This window comes from Atta cephalotes (assembly GCF_000143395.1).
Source record: "Atta cephalotes unplaced genomic scaffold scaffold00022, whole genome shotgun sequence".
Classification (NCBI taxonomy): Eukaryota; Metazoa; Arthropoda; class Insecta; order Hymenoptera; family Formicidae; genus Atta; species Atta cephalotes.
The window spans coordinates 2,272,174-2,291,065 of NW_012130086.1; the positions used below are offsets into that span (position 1 = coordinate 2,272,174).

The following is an 18,892-nucleotide window of genomic DNA, read 5'->3' on the forward strand; positions in this document are numbered from 1 at the left end:
AATTTATTTGTATTATATAGAAGTTATTTATTACTAACGAAAGTAATATAACTATTATTACTTATTATTATTACTTATATTAATTTTATTTTATTTTATATATATATATATATATATATATATATATAAGTCTTTTTATTTAAGTTTTTTGGTTGATAAAAATAGTTGATAAAAAATAATTTAATACCTGCGACAAATGAACTCTTTCCTCGCGAATCTCATCGAGGTGTTCGTGCGGCATAATGATCGTACTGCGAAGGGTATATTCCGGAGTTGGCGTTGACCTATACTCCTCAACCGAAGGCGGCCGAATTGGGCTCTTTGGTAATTCTTGCGGATACTCCTTTGGCTGTTTGTATCTGCGTGAAAGAAATAGAACAAACATTAATATAATATAGCAGATCGCGCATTTGTGTTGCAGTAGCGGCAGAACACAAGCAGCTTCGTGGCGGGTCCTCGACGATCATCACCTTTTACACATTAAAAATAGACCGATTAACTGTGATTTTGCAAAAAAAATCAGACTCCGATCATACAGATTGAACATTAAAGTAAAAATATATTAATTGTACAGAATTAATCGTATAAAAATGATTCTTATAAACTGTAACTCGGGAAAAATCAGCTTTACATGTTCAAAAGAGCCCAAGTAACAGTTATGTTTAAAATATGTTTAATAAACAATAGTAATAAAAAGAGTTCTCAATAAACAAATTAATATTAATATAAATTCAGACAAATAAGAGTTAGAACACAGTTATTATTTTTGTCTAATTATACAAAATTTTTTTTCTTTAATTTATACAAACAAAAGATCAATGTTTGTTATTTGCAATCATTATAAAAAAAAAAAATTTTTTTTAGGATAATACAAAATAAACTCTTAAAATCCAATAATTCGCAATCAATATAAAAATTGATATCTAATTATTTTTAATAAAATAGAAGAATGCAAGTACAATTTCTCAAAACTTCGAGTGGTTCCTCATTAGAATGTGAGTACAGCTCTTCATAATCAAAATCTCCTCAAATTCATACTCAATATCAAAATTGTTACGTATAAATGGAAAAACAAAATAATTATAAAAACACCTATTCTATTTTGTACAAAAAGATAGACATTAATCAACTCATCGATTTTCAGAAATAATTCTTTCATTCTGTTATAAAATTTCTTTTCAAAATTAATATATCTTAGGAAAGTCGTTAGATATGTGTTCACGTCTTTCACCATGGCTATACATCAATTTTCAGCCAATTTAATTAACAATTATGTTTTTGGAATGATTATATTTGTAATGCGATGTTTGTTTTTATTTCTATATGTTTATTGTCTTTTTGACGGCACATTGATCTAAAACTTTTATGTATCATTAATTGTATTTCTAATGCTAATCACTCGAGGTTTTGAGAAGTTATACTTGTATTCTTTTGTTTTATTAAGAATAATTAGATACACATTTTTATATGGATTGCGAATTATTAGATTTTAAGAATTTATTATCCTGAAGATGATTGCAAATAACAATCAAAATGTTGATTTTTTGTTTGTATGAATTAAAAAAAATTTTTATATAATTAGACACAAATAACTGTGTTCTAGTTCTTATTTGCCTGAATTTATATTAATATTAGTTTGTTTAATAAACGTCTATTTAATATTTTTGTACATTATAAAAATCATTTCGGCTAAACATTTTTCAAACGTAAATTGAAATCTTTTATCGATTAAAGACGATCGCCGAGGTGCAAAAGTAAGGTAGAAGTTCCAAAGCAGCGGCCAAAAATGTCAGTCGTGCTTTGTGCGAAGAGAGAAACTGATTAATCGAGAAGGCGAATTAATCATAATGGCATAATGCAATATTGCGGCGGCAACGCGGTGTCATTGCTGTGGCAGTATTGTGAAAAAAAAAACGCGTATAATAGAAATAATATTGCATTCTGACAGACTAGTGGCCGCAGCCCCGTTGCCAACGATCGGCCTGAAAATCGTGGGTGGTGATGGTGACGTAGTGATGATAGTGTCGGTGGTTGTACGTGATGATACTCTCGATGGCTCAGACCTTTCGATAACTAGCTTTATGGTTTCGGAGTTTTGGAGGAGATTCTGTGCGTCTACATGCCTCACATCACGCGCGTCGTAATCGTCAATTTTCTTGATCATGTCACCCTTCTGGAGCGCCTCGTTCTCCGACTGCAAGCAGATCATCGCCCTGACGTTGTTAGCAATAATTATTGTCACTGTGCTAACTTTTCAATTATTATATTCAAAAAATAATTAAAAGTAATATCAAAATATCTAAAATATGTGACAAAAAGTAAAAATCTGCTTCAATTCTGTTGTTTTGTTTGATTCTATTTGATCCAAAATGTAATTTATTTTTTACTAATGTTTTATTTAAAAACTTTTTCTTAGATAAAATCCTTTTTTTTGTGAAAATTTATTTTTTATTTTTTAGAGCTTTTTAATCGTATTAATCTAAATGATTATAAACATATTACAGTAACATATTACAGTAACATATTATTACAGTAAATTTAAATAAATCAGCAAGGTTAACAGTTCACTTATTTCTTTTGAAATTGTAAGATATTGTTTAAACAGGTTTTAAAAAGTAATAATCAAAGTAAAAGAATAATATTATCTTGTTATTTGTCATTATATAATTTGATGACAGATACGTTTTCAAAAATTCAAAAAAATTAATGTATGAAAAGACACTCATAAAAGAAAGATTGCTGAAATGTTATATAGAATGAGATAAATTACGAAATATTATGGGGCAAAACACAAAATTTGATAATAAATAATATTCGAATTATCTATCAGTTGATAAAAACAGAAACAAGTAAAGCAAAAAGTAAGAATATTTTTTTAACAATACGAGTTCAACCCTCAATTTTAGGCGCTTAATTTTAGGCAACAAAAAGACGTTTTTGTCATTTCATTGGAGTGTTTCGGCATAAGCTCCGGGATGTAATGCGCCGTATTGTGTATCAATGTTAACGAGCACTAGATCGAATCGTTGATTTGAAAATTCCTTGGCAGCCTTCTCCATTTCAAATGTTCACAGGGATTACGTTACGTCTACCTCTATTGTTCCGTCGCGTCGTTCGCCAGTGCGAAATCGTATCAAAGCCAAGTAAGCGGACACCGTAACGAAGTCTCCATAATGAGAGAAACGTCTCATTCCTCCCGGACAAAAATCATTGTCCGAATATAACAAAATTCGTTATCAAATGCCGTAAAGAAAGAGATTTGCATACTTTTTTTACGAAACGCTTATTCGAAGACTTGACTTACTAGCTTTTACACTTAGAAGCATAAACCTGCTTTAGGACTTCACTAAAGTACTATGACAAGTAAATTATAAACATGATATGAAAATTATAATTGTTTCTACATAATTTCTTATATATATATATATATAATTTTATTTATTTATAGTTTCTTTAATTGATAGTCAATTAATTGATTAATTTGCCTCAAAATTCAATTATTTATATTTATTCTATTTAAAACATTAAAAAATTCATTATTTTTTATTTTTTATATTTATCTTTTTATATTTATCTTTTTCTTTTTTATCATATTTTTGTGTTAGTTTTGAGTGATTATTGTTTATGTCATCTTTTCTTTAAAGATTATAAAACTTCAGAACAAATTTAGGTTTAACATCGAAGCAATTAATTTAAAACCTTGTTTGTATGAGAATTGTAACACGATTTAAATAAAAAATTTAATTAAAGATGTGTGAGGAGATCGGGCGGAAATTAAGATAAGAAGAAGAAGCAGACTCACGCGAGTGACAACAATCGGCGTGCCCAAATCTGCGCCTCCGGCGATTCTTATGCCCCATGGCCTACCGGTGCTGGATCTCTTAAGTTTCACAATCAATGTGTGCCTTCTCGTCATACTCTAGACTCGGTTCAGTCAACACCACCACCAACAATAACACAACAAATAGCTATGACACAAGCACTTAATCAATCGCGAGATGCACTATGTAGGCAAAACGACGAGAGACAAAAAGAGATAAAAAGGGGAGTAAGAAGAAAAAAGAGTCTCTCAGAAGAAGAAAAGACCTCCCGCGAACAGTTGCGAGCGATGAATCTCCCGGATCGTGATCGCTCTCTGCTTCGCTACTGAGATAGCAGCTGCAGCTGTAGCACTTGCCGACTATATGCCGACTTTGACAGAGCCCTGAGCGGAAAGCGAGAAAGATAGAGAGAAGGAGGGAAAGAGAGAACTAGTTGCTCAATTCTAACGGAGAGACCACCGCCTCTAGTCTCTCTGTTTCTTTCTTCACTATTCTGGCCCCATTTCGAGTTGGCGTATTGTTCTGATGGTCCGACCCGCACTCGTTTCTTTGGTATTTACTATGTATATGCGTGTGTATGTGCATAAATATTTTACAGTCTCGCCTTGAAAGAGAAAATCAAACTATTAGCGAAGAATGAATATGAACTACCGCGAGAAATCCTTGAAGATGATATATACTATACAGACGAGAAAATTCTATAAAAAAAAATTTATCTCTTGTTTGAATTTTTACGTAATTTTAAACAAACTAATTGATTAAAGAAAAAAAATCTTAAATAACTACACAATTATACTTCAGCAACATCAGAGTGCGCGATTGGAAAAGAATATTTTTAATAACCATTACTTCTTAATATCGCTTTTTATAATAGTTAAAACAATAATGATTTCTTCTAATAGCTCTTTTAAATCACTTAAAACAATTACTTTCGATTAATTCAACATAGCAACTCAATCTAAAAATGAGTTAAATCAACAGATGACAAAATAAATTAAAATTTGAATCGAAGATCCCTACATGAGTCTAAAATGTAATACCATCGAAATCTAATAATTCTGGACATCATCTCTCCAAAAAATTTCTTCAGTATTAAGAAGATATAGGATTAAATGTAGTTTTAATTCTGTAACATTATGCGAAACACTATTTAGCAATAATTTACAGAAATTATTAGTGGCATACAATGTAAGATGCCATAATATACAGTATTAAGATTTTATATAAATTTTATGTATGATAGATGATAAACATGAATATTGAGGAAGGATTGAAATGATAGGATAACAATATTGAAATAATTTCTATGAATAATTTTCATGCATATAACGCAACTTTATTGACTCAGTTCGAAATGTGTTCGACATATTTCATAAGAACTATTGTAAGTGGGACAATCTTATTATATACAGCTTAGTATTCATGATGAAAGCTAATAAATGAAATGCATTTTGTCGCGCTACATATCTACACGACAATTTCTTTATTCGCGAATTCGACGTCGAATTTCAGAAAAAATTCATTTGTTAATTTATTTCACACAAGAAGTTAATTGTTTGTAATTAACAGAAAACTATTCGGATATTTTATTCATATTTTCAAAGTTCAAATTATCGTTTTATTTCTATTATAAAATATTTTTTGCTATCATCATTTATTTAATCGATAAATTATATTTGTTTCAATGTAATTTCAGTTAATGATTTGTCACATTTTCCGCAAGATAAAGAACGACTCTATTTTTTTCCTAAGGCGAAAATGTGAAAAGTAAAAATTTTCTTTATATGTAATGGAGAAATTTTTCACTTTTCACATTTTCACTCTAAAAAGGGATTACATGCTCTCTAGACTTCTTTAAAAAACTCTACCATCAGAATCGATAATTTCGGTAGTCAGATGATTGGAATATAAATTGAAATATAAATTGGAATATAATTAGGAAAAAAATTGAAAGGATTTCTTCCGAGTTGCATATCCTTCGTACTTACATAGGTTTCATAAAAATGGCCTATGGAGAATTTGAGAGCCATCTTCGAAAATTTGATTCTAGTCGCGTTTTCTCCCCGTCTAGATAAAACACACTCTTCTTCCGCCGTGCGAATACGTTCACGGACGACGAGAAACTTCTCCCCTATGCGGGCCGTTTCGATGCAATTAGTTTGGCTGCACTGTAATTAACGGAGACTAGAGAACCAGAGACGAGAGAGAAAGAAAGAGAATGAAATAATGAGACAGAGGAAGAAAGAACGCGTGTTTGTACGACTTAAATTAGCAACCTATAGCGCGAAAGGTTAGTCAATCGCTCTAGTGACTCACTTTACCTTAATTTATAGAATCATTAACGCATATCGCCAATATGCGATATGTCCAACATTGGCAGTCGACGATAATGAATCATCATTTAATTATGTATTGCGAATAAACTTAAAAAAAAAGAGAGAAAAAAGATTTGAGTGTCAGAATCAGTTTAGTACATCTGCGATTTCATGGAAATCATATCAGCATTTTTTGTTATATAAAATATAATTCTAATAAATCTAATAATTCTCCTCTTGCCTCTTCTAAATATAATAAAGATTTAAAATCTTACAAAAATAACAAATCATATTCTAAAAAAAATATAAAAATTATAAGAAATATGTATATCAATAACATGTATAAATGAATGAATAATTGCATTAATTGCATTGAATAATTCATTAATCATTGAAATGCAGCCATTAATACGATGTTATAGTTATCTTTTTAATTGCCAATCATCAATTTAAATTTACGAATTTATATATTACGCATTGTCGTACATAATCGTAGATAGAGACGTTTGTTGAGTTTTTAAAAGTATTTAAAAATTTAGCTAGATTACAATCTGAAAATGATTTTATGAAAATAAAATTAAGATGTTCAAACTGTGTATTTATAAATGTCAAAATGTTTTTGCAGCATTACTTATCAATTATCATGCTTCCTATGTAAATACGTTAATGATTTAACAAAATTTATCTTATATAAAGGGAGTTTATATAAAGAGAGTTCTTCGGAAGAGTTCAGTATTAGTGCGCTCCTCACCCTAATGAAGTGAACGGCAAAGTTCACATTAGCATTAGCAATGGATTACGAGATGGCGACCCTTAACCCTTTGGTATCTCTAAAGAAAATATCCGTAAAAACCTCAAAAATAATAAAATTATTTTCAGATTTGTATCTAAGTTTTTAGATACTTCAATAGAATCATTCTTTTCATACAGTCATCAAATCGGAACTACGACTTATTTCAGATATTCCTCAGTGATCGCTCGGCTGATGACCATACGTCGTATTTCACTGGTGCCCGCGCCGATTTCATAGAGCTTCGCGTCTCGCAGCAGTCTCCCCGTCACATAATCATTGATATAACCATTGCCACCTGTAAAAAAATTTTTTAAAAGCGCAAATGTCATTCTCATTAAACATTGTTAAACATCTATTTTCTTTACTAAATTCTTATATCCTCTATGTTTTCTTTCTGATATAATTATGATTGTCTGAAATAATTTATTACTGTTAATTTTTTTTAAATAAATTTACCGAGTATCTGTATAGCATCCGATGCCGCTTTCATTGCATTCTCGGCGGAAAAGAGCAACACCGCGGCGCAATTTTTGCGATTTACATGACCAGCGTCGCAGGCTCTAGCGACAGAGTACAAGTAGCTTCTGCTCGCACTCAGAGCTGTGTACATGTCCGCTATCTTCCCCTAAAACGATATGATTAGACAATATCAATGAAAGATCGCAAAAAATTTTTAAGAGGACAAGGTAATTCTTGCTTTACCTGTATCATTTGAAATTTTGCAAGATACTGGCTAAATTGCTGTCTCGTATGAGCGTATTCAAAGGCAACATCGCAACAAGCTTGCAGTAGTCTAGAATTTACGTTTCAAATCGCACACAGTCAAATATAAACGCTCGTTTGTGAATAAAGCTTAAATAATTTCTTATTAATAATCTGATAAAAATAGATATTTAATAAAGTGTCTAAATCTGTCATTCTATAATATACACCGAAATATGAAAATTTGTATTTAACGCTATGTATTACAAACAAACTTTCAAAAAGTATAATTTTTATTTCATTGATCACAAAAAGTACATCCAATAGTTTTTATGAAGCTCCTTTTAACGCGCAAAATCCAAATACAAAAATACTTAAAGTTAATAATAAATCAAGCTAAATTTTGTTATACATTCGTTATTTTTCTAAGAACTTACCCCAAAGGTCCGCCAGATAATATTAATCGTTCCAGATCCAGTCCACTAAAGAGCACATAAATACCTTTATTAATTTCTCCTAAAATATTTACAGCTGTAACAGAAAAAGAAATTCACAATTTTACAGAAATTTTAAATAACTTTTTGGAAGACAAAAGGATAACGATCGATTTTAATGAGTCGATAAACTTAATAAAATGTTAAAATCTTACAGTTCTTACTCTATTCTATTTGAACAAATTAATTTTATTGTAATAAATCTCTACATCTTTTTCGTGTTTCTCATTCGAGCATCAAATTTACCTGGCACTTTGCAATCCTCGAAAATCAGTTCGCCTGTGTTGGAGCCGCGCATGCCAAGCTTGTCCAGCTTCTTCCCCGTGCTGAAACCTTCTGTGTCACGCTCGACGATGAAAGCAGTGATGCCATGCTGCGGCTTGTCCGCATTCGGATCCGTTCTCGCATAGACGATTAGTGTATCCGCGTCCGGAGCATTGGTAATCCAGAACTTGTTGCCATTGAGGACATAGTAGTCCCCCTTTCTCTCGGCCCGCAATTTCATGGAGACAACGTCAGACCCGGCACCCGGCTCCGACATTGCTAATGCCCCGATGTGTTCACCACTGCACAGCTAAAATTTCTCATATAACAAGAATATTTTATTTATATTATTAATAATAATATAAATAATCGCACGAGCGACATGAGTTAATCCTATTGATGAAGATATCAAAGGCGCTTCTTAAATTTCGTGAAAAAGCTAATTATAATTTCAAATTTGTATAACCCATTTGGAAATATCCAATTTATTTTTTTACAACTGTAATTACAATTTATTCACCAAGATATATTTATTCACTAAAATATTATAAATATATTTTTTTCATATAAAACTTTTTAAGAACATTAAGCGCATATGTCGAAACGAATTAAAAAAACCTTTATGATTTATATGTACAATTGTAGATATACTATTTACTTTAACAATTGTAAATATACTATTTACTTTAACAACTTTCGAAATTACAATTTATTCGAAACTAATTTGTATGTATTATATATACATTTTTTTTTAGAAAGGAGAAAAGAAAGAAAAGATATAGAGAGTATTGTAAGGATAAAGATAATATAAAGGAATGAGTATTTTGTAAAACAACAAGGCTGGAATATAAGATAAGATTGTAATGTAGTATAATAGTTAGTTATAGTCAATTATAGGTAATTTATTATCTATTTATAAGTTAAGGAAATGCACTGTAATAAGACTAATAGAAAATAAAAAGGATAGGATGTAGATGGAATGTGCAGTTAAAGAATATAAGGAAGATAGAGAGGTAAGTATAGATAAAGAAATGCTATGTAGAGATAAAGGGAAATAAGAAATGGGATATAGATTTTTTTATGGATTTTTTCATTAATAATAAACTGTGATAGAGCTGTGATATAGAGATTATGTATAGGTAAGAGAATGTATAGTAATAGTTTAGGTTTGTAATTGTAAGATAAAGGCGGGAGAGGAGTATAAATGTGAATGAATTAAATATTTCTGTAAACTAAGTCCCCTTCTTGGCTTGTATATGCCAAACTGTAAATAAATTCTATTCTATTCTATATATATTTTTTTCTGATATAAGATTCTTTAAAAATATGTACACACATTGTTTGGCATGAGTTACCTTAGGTAAATATTTTTGCTTTTGTTCTTCCGTGCCATTTCGATGAATTTGATTAACACAGAGGTTCGAATGTGCGCCGTAACTGAGCCCGATAGCGGCAGATGCTCTGCTAATTTCTTCCATGATAATTACATGATCGAGATATGTGCAACCTGCGCCTCCATATTCTGGCTTCACAGTCGGCCCTAAGAGGCCCAATTTACCCAATTTTTTCCAAAACGTCTGCGCGTCACATTATTATTTTTTTAAATTGAATCGTTGATTAGGACATTACGGAAAATAGAATTTAATTAATTCATTATGATTTGATATTTATTTATATTTCTTTTCCTTAAAATCGGTGCATAAAAGGAGCACTTACCTTCAATTCATCGAAATTATTTTTTTGGTCGATTTCAGCAGCTTTAGGTGCCAACTCCTTTTGTACAAAATTGAAAACGAGCGAACGAAGCTAAAAAAGAATGGTGATTGTTACAAATATGGCTACAGATATAATAATAAAACACTCTGTAAAATTTTATTGAATTCCTAATATTTTGAAAATAAATATTAAATATCGATCTTTAACTTAAAAAAATGAATAAGTTAAAATTGATAATATAGCTTTTTTATCCTATGCGTGTTAAAATTTAATGTTTTTACAACGTAACTAGTTGAAGTTAAAAGTTAATTTATTTAAAATTAACAAAAATAAGTAAAAAGTTATTAATTTTTTAATTGTATTACTTAACTTTTAACTAATTAATTAGTTATATACTAATCTTACAATACCCGAAAAAAAATATTATTATGGACATATTTTATATATAATTACATAGAATTTTATATAATTTTATATAATTTTGTGTAATTATATATAATTATATATAATGTAATTATATATATTTTTATATAATTATATATAATTATATATGAAACATTTTTTCCCGGATAATTATACGTAAATAAATGCTTATAAGATACAACTGCGTGTAATGCAAACAATAACTTATACAAACATTTATACATATTCATTATGCAAATTTGTTTTAACTAAATTTCCGTTGCGATTGCACAACAATGCACGATACGTAATGACGGATACATTCAATGCATATTTGTTTATATAGATCTGTTTTTGCATCAGTTTATCTTTCTTCCTTTTCTCTCTAGGAAGAAAAAAAAGGAAGAAAAATTAATTGGTGCAAAAGTTCAGTTAAAAAGAACAAGACTAATATTGCAGAATAAGTTAATGCAAACGTCGAGTATCGAGCATCTGCGCAGAAGATTATTGCACAGAAGTTTGAATTTCCAGAGTCTTGCGCAATAATTTTCTGTACAGCTTCTTGATGCAAAATAGTAAATTATGAAAGATTATGTTTTGATATACTATTATCCTAACATATAATGCTGAAAATTTATATTTATTTACATTATATGAATTGAATTTAATGTACGAGATACACTATAATAGTGTAAATTACAAGATTCCATTATTATAGTGTATCTCGTACATTAAATTCAATTTCAGTAAAATTATTAAACATTATTAAACATATATTATGCTCTGACGCTGCCATATAAAAACATCTTATATAAGAAGTAAAAGCAAGAAATCGATCAATCGCAGTCAAATGTGAAAAAAATAATTGACCGTGATCGATTAATTTTTCATACAGTACAGAAAGATTGCAGAAACATTACAGAATAATTTTACTGAAACATTGTAATATTGCATGGTGGTTGCAAATCATTGCTGCAAGATTCCAATAAGAGTTAAGATATCCATTTTTTGTTATTTGCAACGAAACGTTCCGCAATACTGCAATGTAATGTATTTGGAAATTTCTTACGAAGACTCTAAAATGAAAACTATTTTCTATATATATCTCACTAACTTTAATTTTTTTACAAATTGCATTTCTAGTGATATGTGCTTTCTATAAAGCAATTTTTTTTTTATGATAAAACCATAAAATATTCCAATAAATGTACTATTAATTTTAAAGGATAAATTTATTCGTAAGGATAAAACATGTATGTATGTGCCCCAAACAAATATACAAACATTATCCACATTAATATTAATAATACAGTCGCTTGGTAAGTTAATCATGGATTAAGTTAATCGCAGTGATTCTTTTTAATTTGAAGCCACTCCGAGTCAATTGAAATCGATTAAAAAATGACGGTATGAAATTTATCAATAAAGTTCGGGCGCTGATTTATTTTTATGTTCACATCAAACATACAAACATTATCAATCACAAAATTAATATTTCGATAAATCGTTTTTAGCAGCTTAATTGCTTATCATTTTATCTAATGCATTAATTGTATCTAAATTCGATATTATACAAAATCTTTTAATTTCATATTTAAACTAAATATAAAACTTAGCTAATGAAATGGCCATCAAATAATAGATTAATAAATTTTTTATTTAAATATAAAAATGGATTATATTAATTATTCTATCATAAAAATGGCTGTTAAACTAAAAGACTACTACATAATTAGAAAAAATTATATTTTTATGTTATTATTGTAACAATTAAAGAATTATAGTTTTGCAACGTTTCTGGAATATTACAGGCATATTACTGACATTTTGCAGACATATTGTTAATTTATATCTCTGCAATGTTACATTGCAATCTACAATATTATAACATTGCAGCAATATTGCTTGAATCTTCTGTGCTGTATGGATTCTTATTCTTACTTCATAGCGCATAATGCAAAACATTTTAGAATAGGGAATAGATATTAATCAGGAATAAATATTAAGTATTTCAACCTATTAAAATCTTTTGAAGGTTGAAATTTTAATATTCTTATTCCTAATATTTCCTCTATTATGGCAGGGCCTATGATCGATCTAATTGCTAACCTCTTTCTGTTCGTCGTTCAACCCAAAGACACTTTCGTCAATTTTGCAATAATTCGATACGTGACACACGCCAATTTTACCGACGTGATTCGCAAGGTGTCGCGAAACAATGAAATATCGCGACAAAAACATTATTTCTAATATCTCTCGTTGATCGATATTAGAAATATTTTCGAGTAATAGTGATTTAGAAATACTCGTTGCTGAAAGGGAAACACACGCGAAAATTTTATATTATTTGTAAGAGAATTAATAAAAAGTATTTATAAACGTGTTATTATACATGTGTTATTATAATTAAATGATCTTAATCGATAATAAAAAAATTAATAAGAGACACTCGTCGTAGGATAGACTTAAGAATTCTGAAATTCTGAGTTCGCACTGAATGATATGAAAACGCTATACGTGTAATGTGCTGGAGATAAGTATTAAAGAAGGGGACATAAATAACCAAGGCATAAATAACCAATAAATTAATTAAGTTTGTGATAACACTCATGTTATTGTAGTATAACATCATTGGCCTAGTTTCCACTGAGAGTTTAAACTGGAACCAACCAATTACAGTCAAGCATTCCCTGTTGTTCGACTAACAGGAAAATACTCGACTAGTTGGTTCTTACATTCTGATCCGATTTAAACCCTTGGTGGAAACTAGTCCAATGTAAGAAGCTCCATACAATAAAAAAGAAATCAAAAGGAATGGGGAACAGAAAAAAATAGAGAATAAGAATTTTAACCTTTAATCAAAAACTGTGTATTCCACAATATATGATTTCTGATAGGTTCAAATTCTTATTCTCTGTTCTCTGTTCCCTGTTCCTTAAGAATACCTTAAGAATAGATCAATGCGATGCTGCAAATGTTTTGAAGCATCTTTTAATGGTCAGTTTGTAAAATTCTTTCTTCTAATTGTCCATGCTTCTAATTGTCAAATGCTTCAAAGCATTTGTAGCGAGACTTTGACCAGCCTTTTATTGTGCGGAGTTCCTAAGCAACGTGAACAGATCTTGTGTTAGCCAATAGCCGGTGAAGATTGTTGTCATGATTATTATTTATATTCTTAAGGTGCATTCACATGCAATTGTCAAGCAACCAATCAACGAGGCGATTTTTACAGTGATGTAAAAAATATTTTTATATCACTGTTCGTATCGCCCAACTGATCGGTTACTGCTTGATGTTTGACGCTTGACGCTTTGATGTGAATGCACTTTTACATTATGAGTTTGTAGCATAGTCGATGAGTTTGCTAAGCACATGGTCGGCTTTTTTTAGTATAGGTGAAAAGTATCAATTTTATGTAATATAATTTTCATATTCGTGAAGAACAAGACGAATGAAAGAATGGAGGTATGTAAATGTGTGACGCTCATTTTTCAACTCGTGTGTGTGTTGTGTGTATATATATATATTACACATTCTGAAAAATAAAATTTGAATGGAAATGATGTTATTTTTTTATCTCTTTCTTTTTTTAAATAATTGTTGAATGAATTTGTTTTTTATGCATCATATAAAATGCATAAATTATAAAAAGATCATTGATGGTGTAAATGCATGTACTGTATATCTACAGTGTTACTTAAAATTATAATTCTTTAACTTCATCTTCACATGTTAGATAGATTTGCAAATAACTATTACTAATTATTAAATTATTCTTAATTTTACATATTATCAGGATAAATGGAAATTAGTAGATGCATTTCTTCGGAACAAAGGTTTAGTAAATCAACATATAGATTCTTACAACTATTTCATTAATGAAGAGATCAAAAACATTGTTAAAGCAAATGAAAAGGTTCAAAGCGACGAAGATTCACATTTTTATTTAAAGTAAGAGCAGTATCATGTACTTTCGAAAATTGCAATTGTAGAAACATCACAGATTCTTAACAGATTTTTTTTCATATTCCAGATACTTAAATATAAAAGTAGGCTTACCTGAAGTTCAGGAATCATCCAACTCTATTAGGACTATACCAACTACACCACACGAATGCCGCTTAAGAGATTTAAATTATTCTGCCTCAATTTTAGTAGATGTTGAATATATAAGAAATAATCAGCGGATAATAAGGCATAATATGGTTATTGGAAAGTAAGAACAATAAATATAAAATATATAGTAATAGATATGTAAAGTATTAAGATACAATAATATTATATAATTGTAAATGTTTACAGGATGCCAATAATGTTGCGCAGTTCTAACTGTGTGTTAACTAAAAAGTCTGAATCCGAGTTAGCCAAAATGAACGAATGTCCACATGATCCTGGTGGTTATTTCATCATAAATGGCCAAGAAAAAGTTATATTAATACAAGAACAAATGGTTAGGAATAGAATTATTTTAGAAGAAGATAATAAAAACTGTGTTGTTGCGGCGTGCAACAGTTTTACTCACGACAAAAAGACTAAAACTAATGTTGTGGGCAAAGCTGGAAAATATTACATAAGGCACAATATGTTTCAAGACGACATACTGATCACTATCATTTTCAAAGCTATGGGTATCGTAAGTGATTTAGAGATCATGCAAATGGTCGGAACACAAGAATTTTATTTGAACAAATTTGCAGCTAGTTTAGAAGATTGCCAAGAACTGGGCATCTTTTCACAAAATCAAGCATTAAAATACCTCAATAACAAACGAAAACAGATGAGATTCCATGTACCAAAATCTCATGTCACTGATGAGATGAAAGATGTATTAGCAACGAATATATTATCTCATGTACCTGTTGTCGACTTCAATTTCAGACCGAAGGCATTGTACCTTGCCTTAATGATCAGAAGAGTTATAAATGCGCAATCTGATCATAGTCTGATTGATGACAAGGATTATTATGGTAATAAACGTCTAGAACTAGCTGGCTCTCTTCTCGCTCTAATGTTCGAAGATTTGTTTAAAAGATTTAACTGGGAACTCAAGAAAATTGCCAATAAAAATATTCCCAAGATTAGAGCAGCACCATTTGATATTGTTAATCACATGAGACACGATCTCATTACCAATGGGCTGGCTTTTGCTATATCATCGGGTAATTGGACAATCAAGAGATTTAGAATGGAGAGGCATGGTGTGACACAGGTGCTATCACGACTGTCCTACATTTCGGCACTTGGCATGATGACGCGAGTCCATTCTCAGTTCGAGAAGACCAGGAAAGTCTCTGGTCCACGATCATTACAGGGCTCGCAATGGGGCATGTTGTGCCCGAACGATACACCGGAAGGAGAAGCTTGTGGTTTAGTGAAGAATTTGGCTTTGATGGCTCATATCACTACGGAAGTACCAGAAGAATCAATAATAAAACTGGTGCTTAATCTTGGCGTGGAGAATATTTATACTCTTGCTGGAGAAGAACTAACTAGCGAAGATATATATTCCGTTTTTGTGAACGGTATCATGGTGGGCATCGTGCAGAATCATAAGAGACTGGTACATCAGTTCAGATTGTTGCGCAGGAGGAGATATATTAACAGTTTCGTATCAATATATACGCAACATCGGCATAAATGCATTCAAATCAGTTCTGACGGCGGGCGATTGTGCAGACCATTAATCATCGTTAAGAATGCAAAATCTCTTGTTAAACCAAAGCACATAGAGAATCTTGAAAGAAGTATCACATCATTTGAAGACTTCCTTTATGATGGTAATAATTCAAACTAATTTTGTTGCATTTACATAGATATATTCTTTTGCAGCTACATAATTATTCTGTTATTCATTACGTTAGGATTGATAGAATATTTAGATGTGAATGAAGAGAATGATAGTTTAATCGCATGTACGGAATCGGAAATCAATGAGAACACAACACATCTGGAAATCGCGGAATTCACTATACTGGGAGTATGCGCAGGATTGATACCATACCCGCATCACAATCAGAGCCCAAGAAATACTTATCAATGCGCTATGGGTAAACAGGCCATGGGGATCATAGGATACAATCAACGTAATCGCATCGACACAGTAATGTACAATTTGGTATATCCGCAAACACCTATAGTGAAAACTCGAGCAATCGAGTTAATTAATTACGACAAATTGCCAGCCGGTGAAAATGCGATTGTCGTTGTAATGTCGTACAGTGGATATGATATTGAAGATGCATTGATCTTCAATAAAGCTTCCATTGATAGAGGATACGGAAGATGCCTAGTATATCGAAATGCAAAATGTGTATTGAAAAAATATGCCAATCGAACGCAAGATACAATCATGGGACCAATGCTAGATGGTAATACTAAGAAACCTATAACGAAGCATGAAGTACTTGATGTCGATGGAATTGTTTTACCCGGTGAGATGGTAGAAAACAAAACTGTAAGTATTGTCTGTTTGAACAATATTAGATATTCCATTATATTTACTTAATATTATATTATACTTAATATTATATTATATTATATTATACATATAGGTAATGGTAAACAAGTCGGTTCCAACGCCGAGTGAAAATATTGGTCCAGTGAGTTCTGGCACTGTACAAACACAAGCAGTGGAATATCGGAACGCAGAAATCCCGTTCAAAGGCATGGTTCCAGCATATGTGGAAAAAGTTATAGTAACTAGCAATGCAGATGATTGCTTTTTAACAAAACTGTTACTAAGACAAACTCGAAGACCAGAAATCGGCGATAAGTTCAGTAGTCGCCATGGACAGAAGGGAGTTATAGGTATAATTATTTTGCACGCGCATGATATTTCGTATTATATGCAAGAGAAATGTACTAATCTCCGATAATGTCCATTTAGGTTTAATTGTAGACCAAGAAGATATGCCATTCAATGATCATGGAATATGTCCCGATATAATTATGAACCCGCATGGTTTTCCTTCTAGAATGACTGTTGGTAAGCTAATAGAGCTACTTGCAGGCAAAGCTGGCATCGTAAATGGAAAATTTCATGATGCAACAGGTATATTTTAAAAGAAAATGATTAATATATTTAATGTTTAATGCTATGTTTAATATTATTATTTTCATTTGATAGCATTCGGTGGCGCCAAAGTGGAAGATATTTGCGAAGAATTAGCGAAAAATGGTTATAATTATTTAGGTAAAGATTTCTTCTACAATGGCATGACTGGGAAACCACTAATAGGATATATCTACTCTGGATCAGTAAGTTTTTTCTCGTGGATAAATAGATTGTCATTTAAATTGATTTTAGAAATTTATTTTTAAAAAGAAAATAAATAAATATATAATTTAATTTTTTGTATGACTAGTAAATACATTGTTAGAAAGCATGTTTTTGTGCAAGAATTCTATCCATCTTAATTAAAATAGTAATAGAACATATATATATATATTTAAAATTTTTATTTCTAACGCAGATAAATAGAACATATTTGATATTTCTTGTGTAACGTTAAAAATGTGGTTTGTAGGTTTATTATCAAAAATTGAAACATATGGTGCAAGACAAGATGCATGCTCGAGCCAGAGGTCCAAGAGTAGTCCTCACACGTCAACCGACAGAAGGACGTTCTAGGGAAGGTGGTTTGCGATTAGGTGAAATGGAGCGAGACTGTCTGATTGGTTACGGAGCTAGCATGTTATTAGTAGAGAGGCTCATGATATCGAGTGATGCTTTTAAAGTTGATGTTTGTAATAAATGCGGTCTGATAGGATACAACGGTTGGTGCCAGAGGTGTAAATCCAGCTCTTCCGTTTCTACGATAACGATGCCTTATGCTTGCAAATTATTGTTTCAAGAACTGCAGTCCATGAATGTAGTACCTCGTTTATCTTTAAAGGATTATTGTGATTGATTGTATGTTATAAAGAAATATAAATGTAATAAGAACATAAATAAAGATCACGTTTTAGTAATTTTAAAAGGAATTCAATAAAATACAAGAACAGTTTGGATTTGGTTCAATACACACATGGACACAAAGTTTTCACAATTTTAGATTTATTTAAATCTTTCTAAAATAAAAATTATATCTGTTATCTGTCATATAAGAACCTATTGCGAATTATATACATAAATAAAAATTGTATATATTTTGGAAGATATACATTGGTCTTTGAGGTTTGATTATTGAAGAATATATCTCCGCGTGTTATTGTAAATGCTCAACAAATGTTTTGTTACATATATTATAAATAGTTGATAAATAGATTCTTAACACGGGTTACATTCACAATAAAATCATTCACTACTTTCAACTTTTCAATTAACTTTTTACAAATCAAATACGTGGATTGAGCTCGAACTCAAATTCCATAAACTATAAATTG

General features: G+C 30.6%; 3 protein-coding genes across 3 annotated transcripts in view; 1 reads left to right on the plus strand and 2 right to left on the minus strand.

The window, feature by feature from the left end:
* LOC105619704 (PDZ and LIM domain protein 3) overlaps window positions 1–3,916 on the minus strand; it is an 18,523-nt gene extending 14,607 nt beyond the window's left edge. Inside the window, 3 exon segments of the mRNA XM_012201224.1 lie at window positions 188–340; window positions 2,048–2,194; window positions 3,803–3,916. Coding sequence (XP_012056614.1) covers window positions 188–340; window positions 2,048–2,194; window positions 3,803–3,916 — 414 coding nt within the window.
* A 3,171-nt stretch (window positions 3,917–7,087) lies between these two features.
* LOC105619568 (isovaleryl-CoA dehydrogenase, mitochondrial) lies at window positions 7,088–12,748 on the minus strand. Its single transcript, XM_012201085.1, has 8 exons — window positions 12,617–12,748; window positions 10,106–10,195; window positions 9,745–9,966; window positions 8,372–8,699; window positions 8,069–8,162; window positions 7,632–7,722; window positions 7,386–7,554; window positions 7,088–7,224 (listed from the first exon to the last, which is right to left on the minus strand). Exons 1-8 carry the CDS (start codon window positions 12,746–12,748, stop codon window positions 7,088–7,090), a joined length of 1,263 nt encoding a protein of 420 aa, XP_012056475.1.
* Window positions 8,266–18,478, plus strand: LOC105619567 (DNA-directed RNA polymerase III subunit RPC2). The gene is made up of 9 exons (XM_012201084.1): window positions 8,266–8,273; window positions 14,294–14,458; window positions 14,541–14,723; window positions 14,810–16,284; window positions 16,369–16,961; window positions 17,059–17,314; window positions 17,394–17,558; window positions 17,634–17,764; window positions 18,034–18,478. Exons 1-9 carry the CDS (start codon window positions 8,266–8,268, stop codon window positions 18,415–18,417), a joined length of 3,360 nt encoding a protein of 1,119 aa, XP_012056474.1. The 3' UTR covers window positions 18,418–18,478.
* Window positions 18,479–18,892: the final 414 nt, after the last annotated feature.